The sequence below is a fragment of the Notothenia rossii genome, assembly GCF_949606895.1.
Source record: "Notothenia rossii genome assembly, chromosome: 5".
Lineage (NCBI taxonomy): Eukaryota > Metazoa > Chordata > Actinopteri > Perciformes > Nototheniidae > Notothenia > Notothenia rossii.
The window spans coordinates 68,035,209-68,050,592 of NC_136903.1; the positions used below are offsets into that span (position 1 = coordinate 68,035,209).

At 39.4% G+C, this 15,384-nt stretch overlaps 1 protein-coding gene across 2 annotated transcripts; it reads right to left on the reverse strand.

The window, feature by feature from the left end:
• Positions 1-1,714: 1,714 nt before the first annotated feature.
• Positions 1,715-15,286, reverse strand: gls2b (glutaminase 2b (liver, mitochondrial)). Of its 2 annotated transcripts, none has more exons than XM_079682976.1 (18): positions 14,971-15,286; positions 14,353-14,452; positions 14,155-14,276; positions 12,848-12,977; positions 12,356-12,435; positions 11,176-11,339; positions 10,689-10,747; positions 9,736-9,768; positions 9,553-9,611; positions 9,337-9,403; positions 8,550-8,600; positions 8,271-8,447; positions 8,018-8,149; positions 7,042-7,134; positions 6,895-6,956; positions 6,453-6,529; positions 3,540-3,603; positions 1,715-2,666 (listed from the first exon to the last, which is right to left on the reverse strand). In XM_079682976.1, exons 1-18 carry the CDS (start codon positions 15,141-15,143, stop codon positions 2,510-2,512), a joined length of 1,800 nt encoding a protein of 599 aa, XP_079539102.1. In that variant the 5' UTR covers positions 15,144-15,286; the 3' UTR covers positions 1,715-2,509. The 2 variants fall into 2 exon arrangements, with proteins under 2 accessions (XP_079539102.1, XP_079539103.1); XM_079682977.1 differs by lacking the exon at positions 14,971-15,286 and adding an exon at positions 14,657-14,708.
• Positions 15,287-15,384: the final 98 nt, after the last annotated feature.

The window sequence follows — 15,384 nt, forward strand, 5'->3', positions numbered from 1 at the left end:
TTGCTTGATTAATCATGTTATTGTAATAAAAAAGTGTCACTGTCAGGGTTACTGCGGAGAAAATTATTCCTAACAGTTTCAAACTTTATATGAAGGAATTATTTTTTTCACATTGTTTGACTCATTGGTCTCCTGAAGTTTGTTGACTGAAGTCACTCCTACTACAGCAGGACATCCTGTCAACACTTTGTCCTCATAAAATCACTGAACAAAATAAATAAGCACTTCTGTCAGGATGGCAAATTATTATGAACCATCAGAAAGAACTGAAACAATTTGGGTTGAGTATTTGGAATATTGCTAATTTGCTAGTTGATTACCTCTCTGGCAATCCCATTGGAAGGTAGTTGGCAAGTAATGGATGTCTTCAATTATGTCGAAAAACTGAGTTTATTTTGTATTCTTCATGTGCAAATAGTCAAACATTTTCATTACCAGCACGCAACATCAGCAACACTAAAAGGGTTCCTTATAAGTTGTTAAAGTCATCCTGGGGAGGACTTCATGGCAATTTCATCCAATAATTGTTGGGACATTTCACTCAACATCAAATATGTCAATAGAAAGAAAGTCAAGGGACTTTTAAAGTAAATAAAATTCATCCTTTGGGGATCATCTGTGCAAAAAAAAGAAAATCCATGGCAATACATCTATTGCTGTACATACATCAGTCTGATCAGCAGACCAACATCGCCATCCCTAAAGAGTCAGTGCAAACACGGCTAATATCAACACCAACTTTTAAAAACTGTCTTTATTACTTCATACCTACTCTCTCAACCTTTTTTCTTATCATTGAAATGTTGGCAAAAAGAATGTGTGGTTCTGTTACAGGACTTTCTTTGTCAGGAGCATGGATCTAAGGGTTATTTTTTAAAGGTTGAATACCCCTTTGCTGAAAGAGAGACGGCGCAATGTGACAGTGCCATGTTTAAAAATACCATTTTATGGTGCATGCAAAACTAAGCAATTAAAATATAGCTTATGTGATTGCAAGACGATGTCAGGGTAACAGCTCACTCATCATCAATCTTGTGAAAATTAAATGTATTTTCGTCAAGCTTTACAGATTTTATCTTGGCAAATGAAACATTAAATTCATGTTTTTTTTAAAAGTGTATTTTCTAACATTGTCTGCCCAGCTGTCTGTCTCTGTGGTGGAGGAAGGTGTTGGACGTGTCAGCACCACGCTGTCTGTACCTGAGGCAGCATTCTCTCTGGATGTCAGGTCAGTCTTATATAAGCTCCTTTCTGCTCTGTTATGTGCTTTCTTTCAGGGATCTAAGCCTCTATGTTTGGTACACCTCTGATGTATTGTGGGTCTGCAGGAACGTCCACTGATGGTGGCACAGTGTCATCTAGTGGAGGCTAGGGAAACTGAAACATGTGCACGCTGCCTGCATCTCAGCCTACATCAGCTACATAAAGCAGGTCAGTAAAGGGACAGCTCCTTTCAAGGGTGTTGAAATGAGCTGGCCATGACTCAGCTTACATTAGATAATCCCTCATAGTCTGTTTCCTTGAAAATATAATAATTTAAAATCTTGTACAATGTTATTTCAGACCACCTCGTGACAACACCACACCACTCCTGCTGCTTCTTTATCGTGTCCTTTATTAAGCTGATTTAGTAGATGCTGCTTGATACTAAACAACAAATTGCTGACAGCATGAGGTATAATAAAATAAAATCAGCACAAAATGAAACTCTGGGTGGCAGATAAATAAAATATGTTTAATGCATGTCTTTAGTGGCAAAATATTTCACATAAATGAGTTGGAATTTCTTGTTTATGCACAGTCAAAATGTGCATAAATGTAATTAGTCTATGTATAATAATGTATTATTAGCAATCAAATGCACTTATTTACAGATGAAGAACATAATATATACAGTATATCCTACAGTGGGCACAATGTGTTCCCTTGTTTCCCTTTGACAATCCAAACATGTCCGATAGGTTAACATATTTTAATGTTTCATTAAGGCACAATAGAATAAAAAATAGATAACGGTAAAAATGTACTGTTATAAGACATGTTAAGCTTTGCAAATATAAATATCTTTGGAGTTTATCAAATCACTGAGACCCTCTGCTACATTTAATCCTACATGGATCTTAACATGAACATTGTGTCCAGCTTCATATTGTTTTCTAGCAGAACTGATTTTAATTCATGTTAGATATGTTGGCAGTTATTAGGACATCAACCAATGAATGTCATATTCAGACAACTTTTTGTTGTCTTATTTGTTATCTGCCTATTGATTGCATAGTCTTTTCTTGTCAAGAGTATATTCAATTTTTATGCTCTGCCATTTTCCTTTTCACTCAGGAATATTTTCTTTTACTGCTCTTTGCATAGTTCATTTATATTCATACGGTCAAATGATGGTCTCTATTTGGCACTCATTTGAGTCGCTACAAACAGACCTACATTTTTCAAAACTTGACACATTGCACAAATGCCCTGACAGCTTTCAGTTTGGGGAATCTATTTAAATCCATCACACCATGCCCTCGATGGTGTCCAGCTTCGGGGAATGCTCAGCCTTAGTGTGAGGCATTTCCTGCTGTTCACAGACCTGCTGGTACTCTTTCAACAGCTTCACCACCTCGACATGTCCGAACTGCAAGGCGTCATCCACCGGGAGGTTGCCCCACCTGCACAGCAACCAATAAAAAAGGTAACGGTGAAGAGAGTAATCAGCTGATTAAACATACAGGGGGATTCTCAGCACTGCACATTTAAAGGTGGGGTAGGTAAGTTTGAGAAACCGGCTCTGTGGAAGCCGTAGAACTGTAAAAAGCACGACTAATCATTTTAGCCGGACCGGCTAAAGTAACTGGATGGCCTGCCTGCCTGTCAGCCTTCCATCTGTGCACAAACTTATCTCGTGCCCTCATTGGTCATGACGCGTTCGTGTGTGTTGTAGGAGGGGCTCTGTAAGGAAGTGGCAGATTTTTTTCGGCTGTGTATTTTCAAATTCTAGCGCACTCAAGCTGGTTTCTCCAAAATGACCTACCCCACCTTTAAGAATTCAACTTTTTTCAAATTCAAATGAGGAGAGGTAAAGACAAATTAACCTCAAAAAGATTCAATGAGCATGTTTATAATGGAGATACAAAGTTTGTGATAGCAAGTTTCCAAATTCTAAAAGTTCAACTTCTACTAGACGACTGCCATTTATGGTAAGTGGAATTGTATTTAAATTGTAATATAAGCTACTTAAAGTGCCTCCTCTAAGTGGTTTTCGTTATGTCATGCATGTCTTGCTCTCAATTATAATGGTACCATTTTTACTGAATTGCAAAAACATTTTTTGACTTGATTTGTTCAGGGAAAAACTGATCAGAAATCACCTCACGGGTGACGGATGGGAAGAAGCATCTACCGTTACATTTCGTTCTCAGCCAAATTAGCTCACAAAAAAGAATAGGAAATGTTTTCAATTCCATTTGAAAAGAACAGAAAACAGAAAAGAAGTCTGTTAGCTGTTTAGAAATGAAAGAAAAGGATAGAAAGAAAGTTCTCACCTGTCTTCTACAAATGGATTGACTTTGCAGGTTTCAGTAAGGAACTTCACCACATCTACATGACCTGAAAATAAATCATAAAGACAACCGTTTAGTTTCCATTCAGATAGAGTTAGAGACAACAGGGTATATGCAGGAATCCTGAGGTCAAATTTAATACCTTTTAAGACCTTTTTTAAGAGCCTTTCCATACATTTTAAGACCTCATCGCAACTTTGAGTTCTAACCGGTTACATTGGCCACACTTTACCTCACATTTACTATATTGATTGTAAGATAGCACAACTAAACAGAGTGCAGACAGACTACTGAAGCCTCCTTTCCACATGAACTTCAACCTCTCTGTGAAGGTCAGGTTTAATGCAGTATGCTGCTTTTTTTGCTTCTGTAGTCTGTGCTCTTTCATTCCAATAAAACTCCTCAGAAACCATTAGAAACCAGTATTTGACCAATAAACAAAACAATTGACAAAACTTTGAACTATGAAATATGTTAAACTTTGGTGAGCTTCAGCGGGGTAATGCCATTATAGGAGCTCCCTCACAAATGCCCAGGGGTTAAATTGGGCTGGGGCTGTCCGGGGCTAAGCCCTGGCACATAGGACGATGCTCTGACGTAATCACCCTCACAGATTTGTCATATGTTTACAAAAAAGGATATATATGTTAAGACTTTTCTCGTTCTTAATATAGACTATATTAGGGTCGATATGTGTTGACTTTACTTTAAAATAGCAGATCTCTGTGACCGGATATAGTTTGGCTTAGACCCCGGCCCCACACGGTAAAATGCATACGCAAGCGCAAAAAAGTCTTCCGTTCACACGCATTCGATTCATTAACGTGTCCGTTCACACTAGACCGTTGGAAATGCTGGAAACGATGTAGTACATATGTCAGGCCTGTAAGTGGCGCTGCTGCCGCCCAAAATACACCAAAAGCAGCGAAGAAGACCCCGGAGCATGGTTGCCATGGTTGCCCTTCTGTTTATTCTCCGCGGTGGACGGCGTGTTCTCCTGCTGTATCTCTCAGGTAGTCCACCAGCAGATGAAAAACACCCACCTCTCCGCCTCTTCCAAGGAACGAGGGGACCGTGCGGCAGTTTCCGTAAAAAAAATGTTCCGCAGGTCAACATGTCCGTTAAAGTTTAAATCTTCCGTACAAAATTAGGAAAGTGCCGGTCAGAGGTCTTCTTTGTTATTTATTGAGCTTTAAAACAAATTGATAACGACTCTGTTCTCTGTATAATAATATAAGAATATTTAATAAACGGTGACTGCCTCTCTTTTTCTCCCCCTCTTCTGACAGGCCAGCAGCAGCAGGAGACGTGGGGAGAGGGAGGCGGGCTCTTTCATCGTTATCAGAAAATGATCATATAGGGCACACACACGGAGCAGTTGGACCCCCAGAGCGTTGCCTATGCCGGTCTACCCACCTTGGGACCCGTTACCGTAGTCGTTTATTCCCCCCCCCCACACACACACACACACAGAGCGGAGCAAGGCAACGAAACATAAAATAATAAGCAGCATTTTACGGCGCGCTATGCATGGGGCCGTCTTGTGGGGTTTCCCGACTTGTCGTTTCAGTAAATTAAAGGGTGTTTCATGTTGTCGTTGCTGTGAACCTTCTTAATACCTTGGAAAATGCCGTTTAATACTTTTTAATAGCCTTAATTTTCGCTTAATTGATTGATCAACTTTTAATACTTTTTAAGACCCCGCGGACACCCTGGACAATCTTTATCTAAAAACACTGTTTCCACTTGGTGTCGAAAACAATACTAGAGCAGCATACCGCTTTAAATCATATTGCCCCAAGCAAGCAAGCCATTTATGATTTATAAGTTCTCCTCATAAAATGACAAATAGTGGGTGAAATATAGCTGCTGAGACACACACTACATGGGAAAAAAGAATTATCACTATTCCTTCCAGTCACAATCCAAATCAGAAAAAGATTTAAGAGTGCACAGCTTTTTCATTTGGAGGAAACTATAACACCCATTTTATCTTGTAAACAGATTACTTGCTTACAAGGTTCTTTTTAAGAAATGTTACTGTTGAAGAAACACTCGCAGAGAAATAAATCTGTGCTGTGAATAAACTTAAAGCACAACAACAACAAGATGAATAATTAACCAAAGGCTTCTCTGAGTTATTAGTGGATTTGTGAATGTGAACCAAAGCAGCGGTGCCTCCATAGATCCACTAATTATAGACATTTACATACTGTACACTGCAAGTAAAACACAAATACCCTGTCAACTCAAATTAACTTAAGTGTTTGATACAGGTTTGCTTGAGTGGTTTAAACCAATCCTCATTTCTGTGTACATTACTCTTTCTTAAGTAAAACAGTAATTTGTTCACCTGCTTTGATGTAGGGCCCAGCGTTTGAGTCCACTGTCTGTGGTAATAGTAGTTTTATATCAGGATATCTATAAGTGTCTTACAGATTTTCACTGTATTGGAGTTCATACTTGTCTTCTTTTTATTTGGCTCATTCCCTCATTAGCCCCACAGTACATACACCACCTCACTCTCACTTGTCCCCTGCAAGATTGTGTTACGTGTATTGCCAAGCTCTTCAGCGTTCAGTTTGTATTATCCGGTATATCTGCTCTGCCCGTTTCTGACCCTTGATTTCGGACCTCGAGTTTTCTGCCGAATTTGTTTGCCTGATTGACAGATCCCCTGGCTTTGGATCCCTATTCTGACATTCCCCCTTCATTGGAATTGTTTGCCTGACTGATGGATATCCTGGTTTTGACCCTGCTTGAATCAGGCTTAAGCAAAACAGTTCTCCAATCTTCTGTCTGTATCTGAGTTGCGCTTCCAGTCCCCACCTGGGAACATTACAGATTTAGTGTTGCTCATTCACTAATTATCAGGACAGATCATGCAGAGCTCACCTTCTGCTGCAGAGATATGTAGAGCGGTTCGAGAATCATAGTCTTTCAGGTCCATGTCCATGGATGAGAGAGCAAACCTGAACGAATAAATAGAGTAAGTACAATTGATTATACTTTTTGTACATAAAATAAAATGTTTTCCCAAAGAGTCATACAAATATGAAACTATAAAAACCTATTTCAGCATTGACTTGCAAGTGGCTCTATGATTGTTTTAAATGATGTAGACAGACTGTGTTATATTTCACAAACCAGACTGAAATGAATACATAAAGTGTCCTCTAAATATGTGAGATCCATGCTAAGCAGCATTAAAGCAGTGTTTCCCATTTGTATCATTTGTTGGCCTTCTTATTGTTTTCAGTACCCACGCCTGCTGTTAACATTATAAAGGTGATTTGTTATACAAGAAAAACTATTTTCAGGTTTGCTGGTGATGTACCTTCTCAGGGCAGACACATCTCCACTGTAGGCAGCGAACATCAGATTAAATACAGACTTGTTCTGCAAAACACAGCAAAAAAAAATGTAAACATGGGAGGCAGAGACCACATTTGAGATACAAGCAAGAACAAACAAATAAACAAACCCTGTCGTCTCCATCTGGTCTGCGAGGGTCCTGCTTCTTCACGAAGTGCCTCAAGTTGTCATAGTTGTGGAAATTGAAGAGCGAAACGAGCTCCTGAGGGCGATAAGAGAGGATATAACTGTTAGAGGAAGAATACTCAGGAAAACGTATGTATTATTTGTATGCTTTTTAGGACAAAGAAAAGTATTATGCAAACAAAAACAAGATAAGATTTAAGAGGACATATTCTGCTCATTTTAGTATGTTGTGCTCTACTGTGACATGTCTCCAAGCTTTAATGTTCAATAAAGTCTTCATATTTCTCATACTGCCTGTGCTACAGCACCTCTTTTCACCCTCTGTCTGAAACCAGAGCCCAGTCTGCTGATTGGTTAGCTGGCCGGCTCTGTTGTGATTGGTTAACTGCTTAGAGATGTTATGAGCCTTTGCAGACAATAAACATGCACAATAAACAATACAACACTCTACAAAAAGCATTATAGGGCCCCTTTAAAAGAAGATTTAAACCTATGGAGTGACTGATGGGATGTAAACTGCTACATCACAGGACACTGGTTTTACTTTATTAGTTAATAGCCACAAACTAACTCTGCTCCATTAATCATTGTAAGCACCTTCCAACAATCAATAATACTGATTGTTTGAGCCTAAACTCTTAAGTTCTTGGTTTTGGAAGAATAAACCTTAATTGTGTTCTAAATCAACATTAATGTGATTAACTAAGCAGGTCCTTATTCATTTCTTCAGCAATGAAAGTTACTTGTAAGATTTAAAAACTTCAGACTTTGGAGCCATTGAGTGACTATATAAAAACACACAGGAAACACCAGCAGACAGCAATACCAACAAAAATATGCCATCAGATGCTATGACATTGTGCTATAGGGGTCTTATTTAAGTACCGGTATCTCTACTTTACCATTAAGCGTATAAATACAAAGGCACAACTTAATATACGGTAACATATTGCCCTCACCAGACAAAAGTGTATTCCCCGAACACTGTTTCCCACTCTGTCCAGAGGAGGAGACCAGCACATCACCCCCATGACGTTGGGGATGACCAGCAGAATGGCGCCGGACACCCCCGATTTGGCCGGCACTCCCACCTAGGAGATGAGTTTACTTCACTTCACAAAAATACATTTAATTCCCACAGAGATCCAACTGAAGAGATCAGATTCTAATGTTTGATGCTTCTGAGCTTGCACAACTTTGATCTGTACTCACATGAAAAGCCATCTGGCCAGAGAAGTCGTACATGCCACACGAGTGCATAAGACTCAAAGTGTTCCGCACTGCCTCGGCACTCAGGACATGCTCGCCTGTGATTGGACAGATTCCTCCGTTGGCCAGCGTGGCAGCCAGAATACTTCCTGACTCACAGGTCACCTCGATGGAGCAAAGCTAAGAACAAAAGAGGAAAATACATTTTAAATCAATCTCACGCTACTCATGATTATTGATTGAATGACCCCTCATAATAAGCTCCATGGCAGAGCAGTTTACCTGGAAGTAGAAGTCCAGGGCATCGATCATATCTGCTCCTGGGGGAAAACACTGGTGAAGGAACGATAATCATCATGACTATTGGATTGACTAAAGGGTGTTGGCCTAGCGCTGTTCAATTATACTATGGTTTCTCAACCAGCTAAATCAAGATTATACGTGTCAGGTTGCAAAACTCTCTTATTGTGGCCCCTTAAATAGGGTCCAAAGTTATTTTATAACTTTATAATATGATAAAGTGTTGGAGATATACAGAGAAGCTATCTAAAAGGAACTTCAGTTGAAGATCGGTGGTCAACCAAATTAATGATGGTAGCGAAAATGGATAAAGGCTCATTTGGGTAAATACAAACCTAAACGATTCCTAATTTAAAATGATGTTCTCTGTTATATATACTTGTAGTTCTATTAAACAAAGAAAAGATAAGAACATATTATGAAGACAATGTAGTGATCAAACTTGACTTTCTTACACTATTTGATTCGTCAAAGCCACATCTTTTCAGGTTTCAACTTTTCCCATTGGTTATCTCTTTTTTATTTGAATGTAAACTGATGTAATATTGCTACTTTTTTCACAGTTTCTGATTGAGTGAATAATAAATCAATTAATAAACTGAATACTGGCAGATTCATCTGTAATTAAAACATTACAATTAGTCTAAGGAAACATAAAACCATGTGAATTCAAAACGCGCAGTTGGATATACAGAAGGTATGTAAACATTAAGCAGCGGGAAATGAAAAAACATTTCTAACCCCACATTTTCAGCCCTCTCTAACTGACCTTCTTCTCTTTCATGTAGTATCCGATGGCAAAGTTTCTGTCGCCTGTTTCTTTTTCTGACTGGAACCTGAGACAGAGAGGCAGGAGGGGTCAGTACTAAAACATAAATAATGCAATAGAGCATTGCACAGGCCTTTTTCTGTGTCTTTCAATTTATGTGATAAATCGAGGATATATTAACTCAAAATACCTCAAATGTATTTGCAGTACACTCACATGGCATTGCTGAATCCCACATACTCTTGGCCTGCCATCTTTTTCACAAAGTCCATAACCTGGGCAAACAAAGACACCATTTTAAGTGTACTGCTGCATCCATGACCACTAACACAATCAACTCTGTATGTGTCTTTGTGATTCATATTCATGGTGCAACCAGAAAACAGGAAAAGTACTTACATAGTCAAACTTCTCTGCCTTATTGGAACGAGGCTGAAAACCAAGCGAGAGTGATTTTCTTGTGTTGATTGTAATTGCCACAATCATACCATTCATGCATTTATAAACCCTGGACTTAAATTACTTCAGTACTACTTATTATACAGGCTAAAATAATACATAAATATATCACTGATTTCATAATTTAGTACCCTATTATCTGCGCGTACAGTGCAAGGGGAAAGATAGCCGATCATAAACCACAGAGCTCAAGTATTTCACAAAACAGGACTGCAGATACTGCAGACAAAGTTGAAAAGCACAAAACTGCTTTCTATTAAGACCTTCCTAATAACCTTCACATCCAAATCCAGTTAACATTTCACCAAAACAAATGTCAAACATTAGGATGTTTTTGTATAATATATGAATAGCTTGTTGATTCATGACAGGCTTTGTCATTAAGACCATCATCACATCAACAGGCTTGCTCAACAACCCACAGGCTCTAAACTAGAATAAATTGTACATTTAATTATTTAAAATATGTCACTGATTGTTCTACAAACTCAAAGTGAATATATTTAAAGAATAAGCCTTAATACTTGACAGTGTTCTAGTTAAAAGATACTTGTCAATACAAGTTAAGAAAAATAATGACTATAACTCATGTATGCAATAAATGTGTTTCACGAAAAAGAGCAAACATTTTATATGATTTTTTTCCTGATTATTTTAGCTGACTTTGTGCAGAGTTAGCACACTTTAATGATATTCATAAAACTTCCGGTGGGATTCCTGTCATTTTGTGAATATAAACAATATTACAAAAATCTAAAGCTTGTATTACTCCAATGTCAAAGCAACAGTTTGTACAATAATCCCGCTCACACACTTTTACTAAATGGAGATTCATTTACAGTGTGTGCTGACTCGACCATCACACAGCAGGCCATTCATGTCCATCTGCTCACCTTGATAAGAGAGCTGATCACAATGGCTCCTGCGTTCACCATGGGATTGTGGGGCTTATCTGGGAGAAAGGACAACGAGATACGACGAATGTTGAAGCATAAATCTATAGTATCACGTATCATACTGAAGTTTAATATTTACTGAGAGCCGAAGAGGTGCTGTACATGCTGCAATTCAGCTGAGGTCGTGATGGGGAAAAACGATATGAGCTCGTCTGACCTGCATGACCTATCCCATACAATTAATTGTATTGCTTATTTTATGATCAATCAATTGTTTGTGTAGTTTATATATGTTATGTGAAATGTAGCTTTGAATTTAGTTGTAGGTACATTGCTTGTAAGAAAGAAAAGACAAAATGTAAAAAGCTATTATACGGTGAATATAAGATGGACCATTTATCAGCATCAGCAGGAAGAAGGAATAATCTGTTAAGTGTGTAATAGCCCTTATCCAGCCAGTCATTTCCTCCCATGCCTTACTCACCTTCATCATCGAGTGAGAGCATGTTGAACTTGAATCCGCTGGGCTCCATGCCGACATATTGATGAACCTTCTCTGTTCCCGCCTCGTGGACGGCGATGGCGTACTGCAGTGGCTTCACGCAGGACTGCAGGCAGAACGGCTGCTTGGTGTCGCCCACTGAGTGCCTGTAGGAAGAACACACAATGTCTAATCGAACCTGCATTAACTAATTATCTGTCCTTGTTTATGTTTCCAATAAACATTAAGCTGGATACTGAGAAGCAACACCTAAGGCCTGTACTACGAAGCCGGATTTTCGCTTAGCGGGCTAACTTCAGGGAAAACTCTGGGTTTCCGGTCCTACAATGCTGGTTCTCTTTTTAGCGGGCTAGATCTCCATGGTAACTTATGCTGAGCGGCTAACCTGGTCCGGAGCAGGTTAGGTTGCAGGCTAAGAGATCAACACCGCCTGCTGACCAATCAGAGCTGCGTGTGCGGAGTTTAAAGCGATCAAGTCATCTAGTTTATCCGGGATAAAGTGTTTAAGTCATGGATGTTTAAAGTGTAACGTCTTCATATTTGTCTAATATTATGGTTCACTTTTCATTCAGGAAGTATGAAGCTGCGCTGTCAGTGCGCTTCTCCATGTTTGTGATTGGTCAAATGTTGCTAACCCCGCCCCTTTTATGTGAACATGCACCTAACTAGATAGGTCATGGCTGGCTTGAGCGATCCACTTGATAACCCTCGTCATAGGACCGTTTAGCGAGAGCGCGTATGTTTTGGATTAGGCAAACCGGCTAACTCAAACATATCCAGGTTAGGTTGAACCGGCTTCGTAGTACAGGCCTCTGCTGCTGTTTGAGGGTTCGTTGTCTTACTCATGGGCATATTTTGTTCTATTAATTCAATGGTACAAAAAAGGACACACTACTTAAAGGGGCCATATGATGCTCATGTTCAGGTTTCACTACTGTGACATGTTTACAATGCTTTAATGTTCAAAAAGGTATTTATTATTTTCATACTGCCTGTGCTGCACCTCTTCTCACCCTCTGTCTGAAACCAGAGCCCAGTCTACTCTGATTGGTTAGCTGGCTGGCTCTGTTGTGATTTGTCAACCACTTTGAGATGTACAACACTCCCAAAAACCACTGAGTTATAAGTCTGTTTTAGTCAAGTACAAATCCATAACTCTTACCTCTGGCCATCCACTGTACACAGAGACACACCCCACAGATCTGGACTAAACTTGGCCAGCTGGGGGATGTAGTTTGCGACCTAAAACCACAAAACACAAGAGGAACACAAAAACAGTTAAATTACAGTTGAAGGTACAGAACAAGGTCTCAAAACGATCAAGCACTGAGCAGAAGAGGATGCGTTATTAGATAGAAAATGATTTTGTTCGTGCAGGAAGTCAGTGAAACGGGACATGATCAGGATTCCTACAGTATGACTTATTCTGCCACAGACAGTCACTTCATACATCTTCAGTATTACTTTGAATTCTTAAAAAATTGTGAGAATACAGTGTAAATGTGCTGTAGATTATGTTTGCCTATACACAGTATACGTCCCAATAAGTTAAGTAGGAATACAAATCATACAAATCATTATCCATGTGTGTGCAAGTATTTAATAAAATATGCTATGTTTCTTTACTCTTAGAAACAAAATAACAAAAGCATACCTTCCCATCAATTTGAGTTTGCACCTCGTTGTAGATTTCATTTATTTTTTGTGCAAAAACATCAAACTCAGGAATGATGAATTTCTTTCTGAAGGCCTGGATCAGCAGGACGATGTTTCCACTGACACACCTGAGAGAGAAAAATATATAAGTCAGAGGCACTCAGGAGTACTTTTGTTGAGTTTGAGTGTGTGTGTGTGTGTGTGTGTGTGTGTGTGTGTGTGTGTGTGTGTGTGTGTGTGTGTGTGTGTGTGTGTGTGTGTGTGTGTGCGTGTGTGCGTGTTTGCGTGTGTGTGTGTGTGTGTGTGTGTGTGTGTGTGTGTGCAGCTGCCAGCTATCGGTCTAAGCTACAGGCTTTTGCTTTGATCAACATGACACTAATTACATAACACTTACTTTCACACGTTGGTTTTGCATAATCAAGTTAAGGGAATACTTCACAATATACGTGTAGTACAACATTTGCCTACTGTATCTATGCACACGTCTTAGAATGACGTGATTACATGCATGTTTAATGACTTGTTCTGGCAAGATACTGTATATCCTGTTTGCAATGCCTTTTTTACATGCTGCTGCAATTGTCCCAATTAGGGATCAATAGTGTATCTAATCTGATCTATTCTAATCACTAGGGAGAGGTAGTAGTTCAGACTTTCTCCACATTCTTCTTGAACCTGTCATACATAGCTTTTAATTAGCTAATGTATGTAAAGTATGTGTAGGGGACAAGCGGAGAACACAGAAAGACAAAGGCAGAGACATGCAGCAGGTCACATACACCAAATGCTTCATTAGAATGGTATGTTTTGGAAGGGCGGACTAAAAATAGTTTGGGCTCGTGTCTGCAGCGGGTAGCGAATGGAAAACAAAACACCAAAGATATTCAGGGACAAGATACAAGTCCATATTGAGGTGTTGAGTAGAAGAGAAACAGTCCCGGAAACAGACGACACAGTGAAGAACTTTGGAAAGTAGTTAACTGCTCTATTTCTTGTCAGTAATGTGATTTCATCAAAACAAAGTGTGTAAGTGTATTTCCAAATAAAATGGGATTTTTTAAAAAGAAAAACACAGTCTTTATTGTGAGCTTTGTCTATCCTCTGCATTGATGAAGTATCATTTGTAACTGTCAGTATGTTGGTGCTTTGAACAAACTAAACAGAACAGAGCTCTACTGCATTGGATGGGTAGAGCCAGTAAAATATCAGCAAAATGTTATTATGTTGCATGATGAATTATTCCTTTGAATCAGCAGCTACAAATTAAGTTTACTGCTGCTGCAACAAGTTGTTGTCTTGTCTCACCTGTGGAAAAGTTCTCTGTCCATCATCACCTCACCAACAGAGTCGTTTACAGCCTGTCGAATTCTCTCCATGCAGTCCTTTAGACGAGGATCTGACGGGTGGAGGCCGGTTTTCTTCAGGGCCTGCAAACAAGAGTGGACCATGAAATTATGATGAGATACAGACAGACAAGTGCTTAAATAGTTGGTGTTTACTTACCGTGGTAAAGTGTGTAATGGGGACTTGTTCTTTTCCGTCTGTGATGGTGTAGAAAAGCATGTCTTCCACTCCAGAGCTGGGGGACTTTGAAGAGCCATTCCTGATCAAGCGAAGATAAAAGTTTCAACAAAGAATAAAAGCAAGCATTCTTTATTACAGTCTTATATACAGAAGACATAGCTAAAATTATAATTTGTTTAAAAATCCTTAGAAAAAAACAACTCGGTCATTCAATCATGCAAAAATAATCTACAATTAAACCGCTAATATGGCCTACACAAGAAGCAATATACACTTTACATACATGTTCAGATAAGTTACTATGACATGGTTTTGTTTGGGGGTTTTTTCGGACACTGAAAGTTTTGAAACTCCAACATCAAAGTGGTGATTGCATCATTTATAGCTGCCACATGCTGATAACTGACACTGTCTATAATGAACACCACATGAAGTAGCAGTTACTATAAATATATTTGTCTTCATATGTAGAAAAATATAATAAGAGGCAACTCATATTACAACTCATATTAAAATGTGGCTAAGCCTGTAAGATTGCCCAGCAGCAGCAACTCCTGTGATGACACCGAGCTGTTTTTATCAGACTGAGACACTTACATTTTGAGTTGGAAATGGTCCAAGTGTGTCGGCGTTGGTCGCTGGGACGATGTTGTTGTTTTTGTGCTCAGACAGCATGCTGGCTGGATGATGAAGAGCTTCCTCACAACGTCTGACTGTTTGGCGATCTGCTGGACAGAGTTGGACAGACGCAGGGCTCTCAGGCAGAGCATGGCTGCTCACAAAGCCGCTCTGACAGCCTAATTTACGGGGAAGATCACAGCAAACACCGCTGCTTGGTTCAGTGGAGAGCTGCTATCCTGCGGCTCCTGCGAGGTCACTGACAGACAGAAGTTCTGCTGCCTTCAGGTGTCATAGGGAATTGTATCATTTCGACTCCTGAACTCTTTTTTACGATAGGCCACGGCGTGTATTAAATTCAGCGGTGGAAAGTAACTTTAGCTCAAGTACTTT

Bases quoted from the DNA above. Each gene is read 5' to 3' on its own strand.
- gls2b (XM_079682976.1), bottom strand. From the start codon at position 15,143: ATGCTCTGCCTGAGAGCCCTGCGTCTGTCCAACTCTGTCCAGCAGATC. The intron at 14,453-14,970 runs GTAAGTGTCTCA...TCGCTTGATCAG, and splicing joins GACCATTTCCAACTCAAAAT to GAATGGCTCTTCAAAGTCCC. The intron at 8,601-9,336 runs GTCAGTTAGAGA...TTCCTTCACCAG, and splicing joins ACTACATGAAAGAGAAGAAG to TGTTTTCCCCCAGGAGCAGA.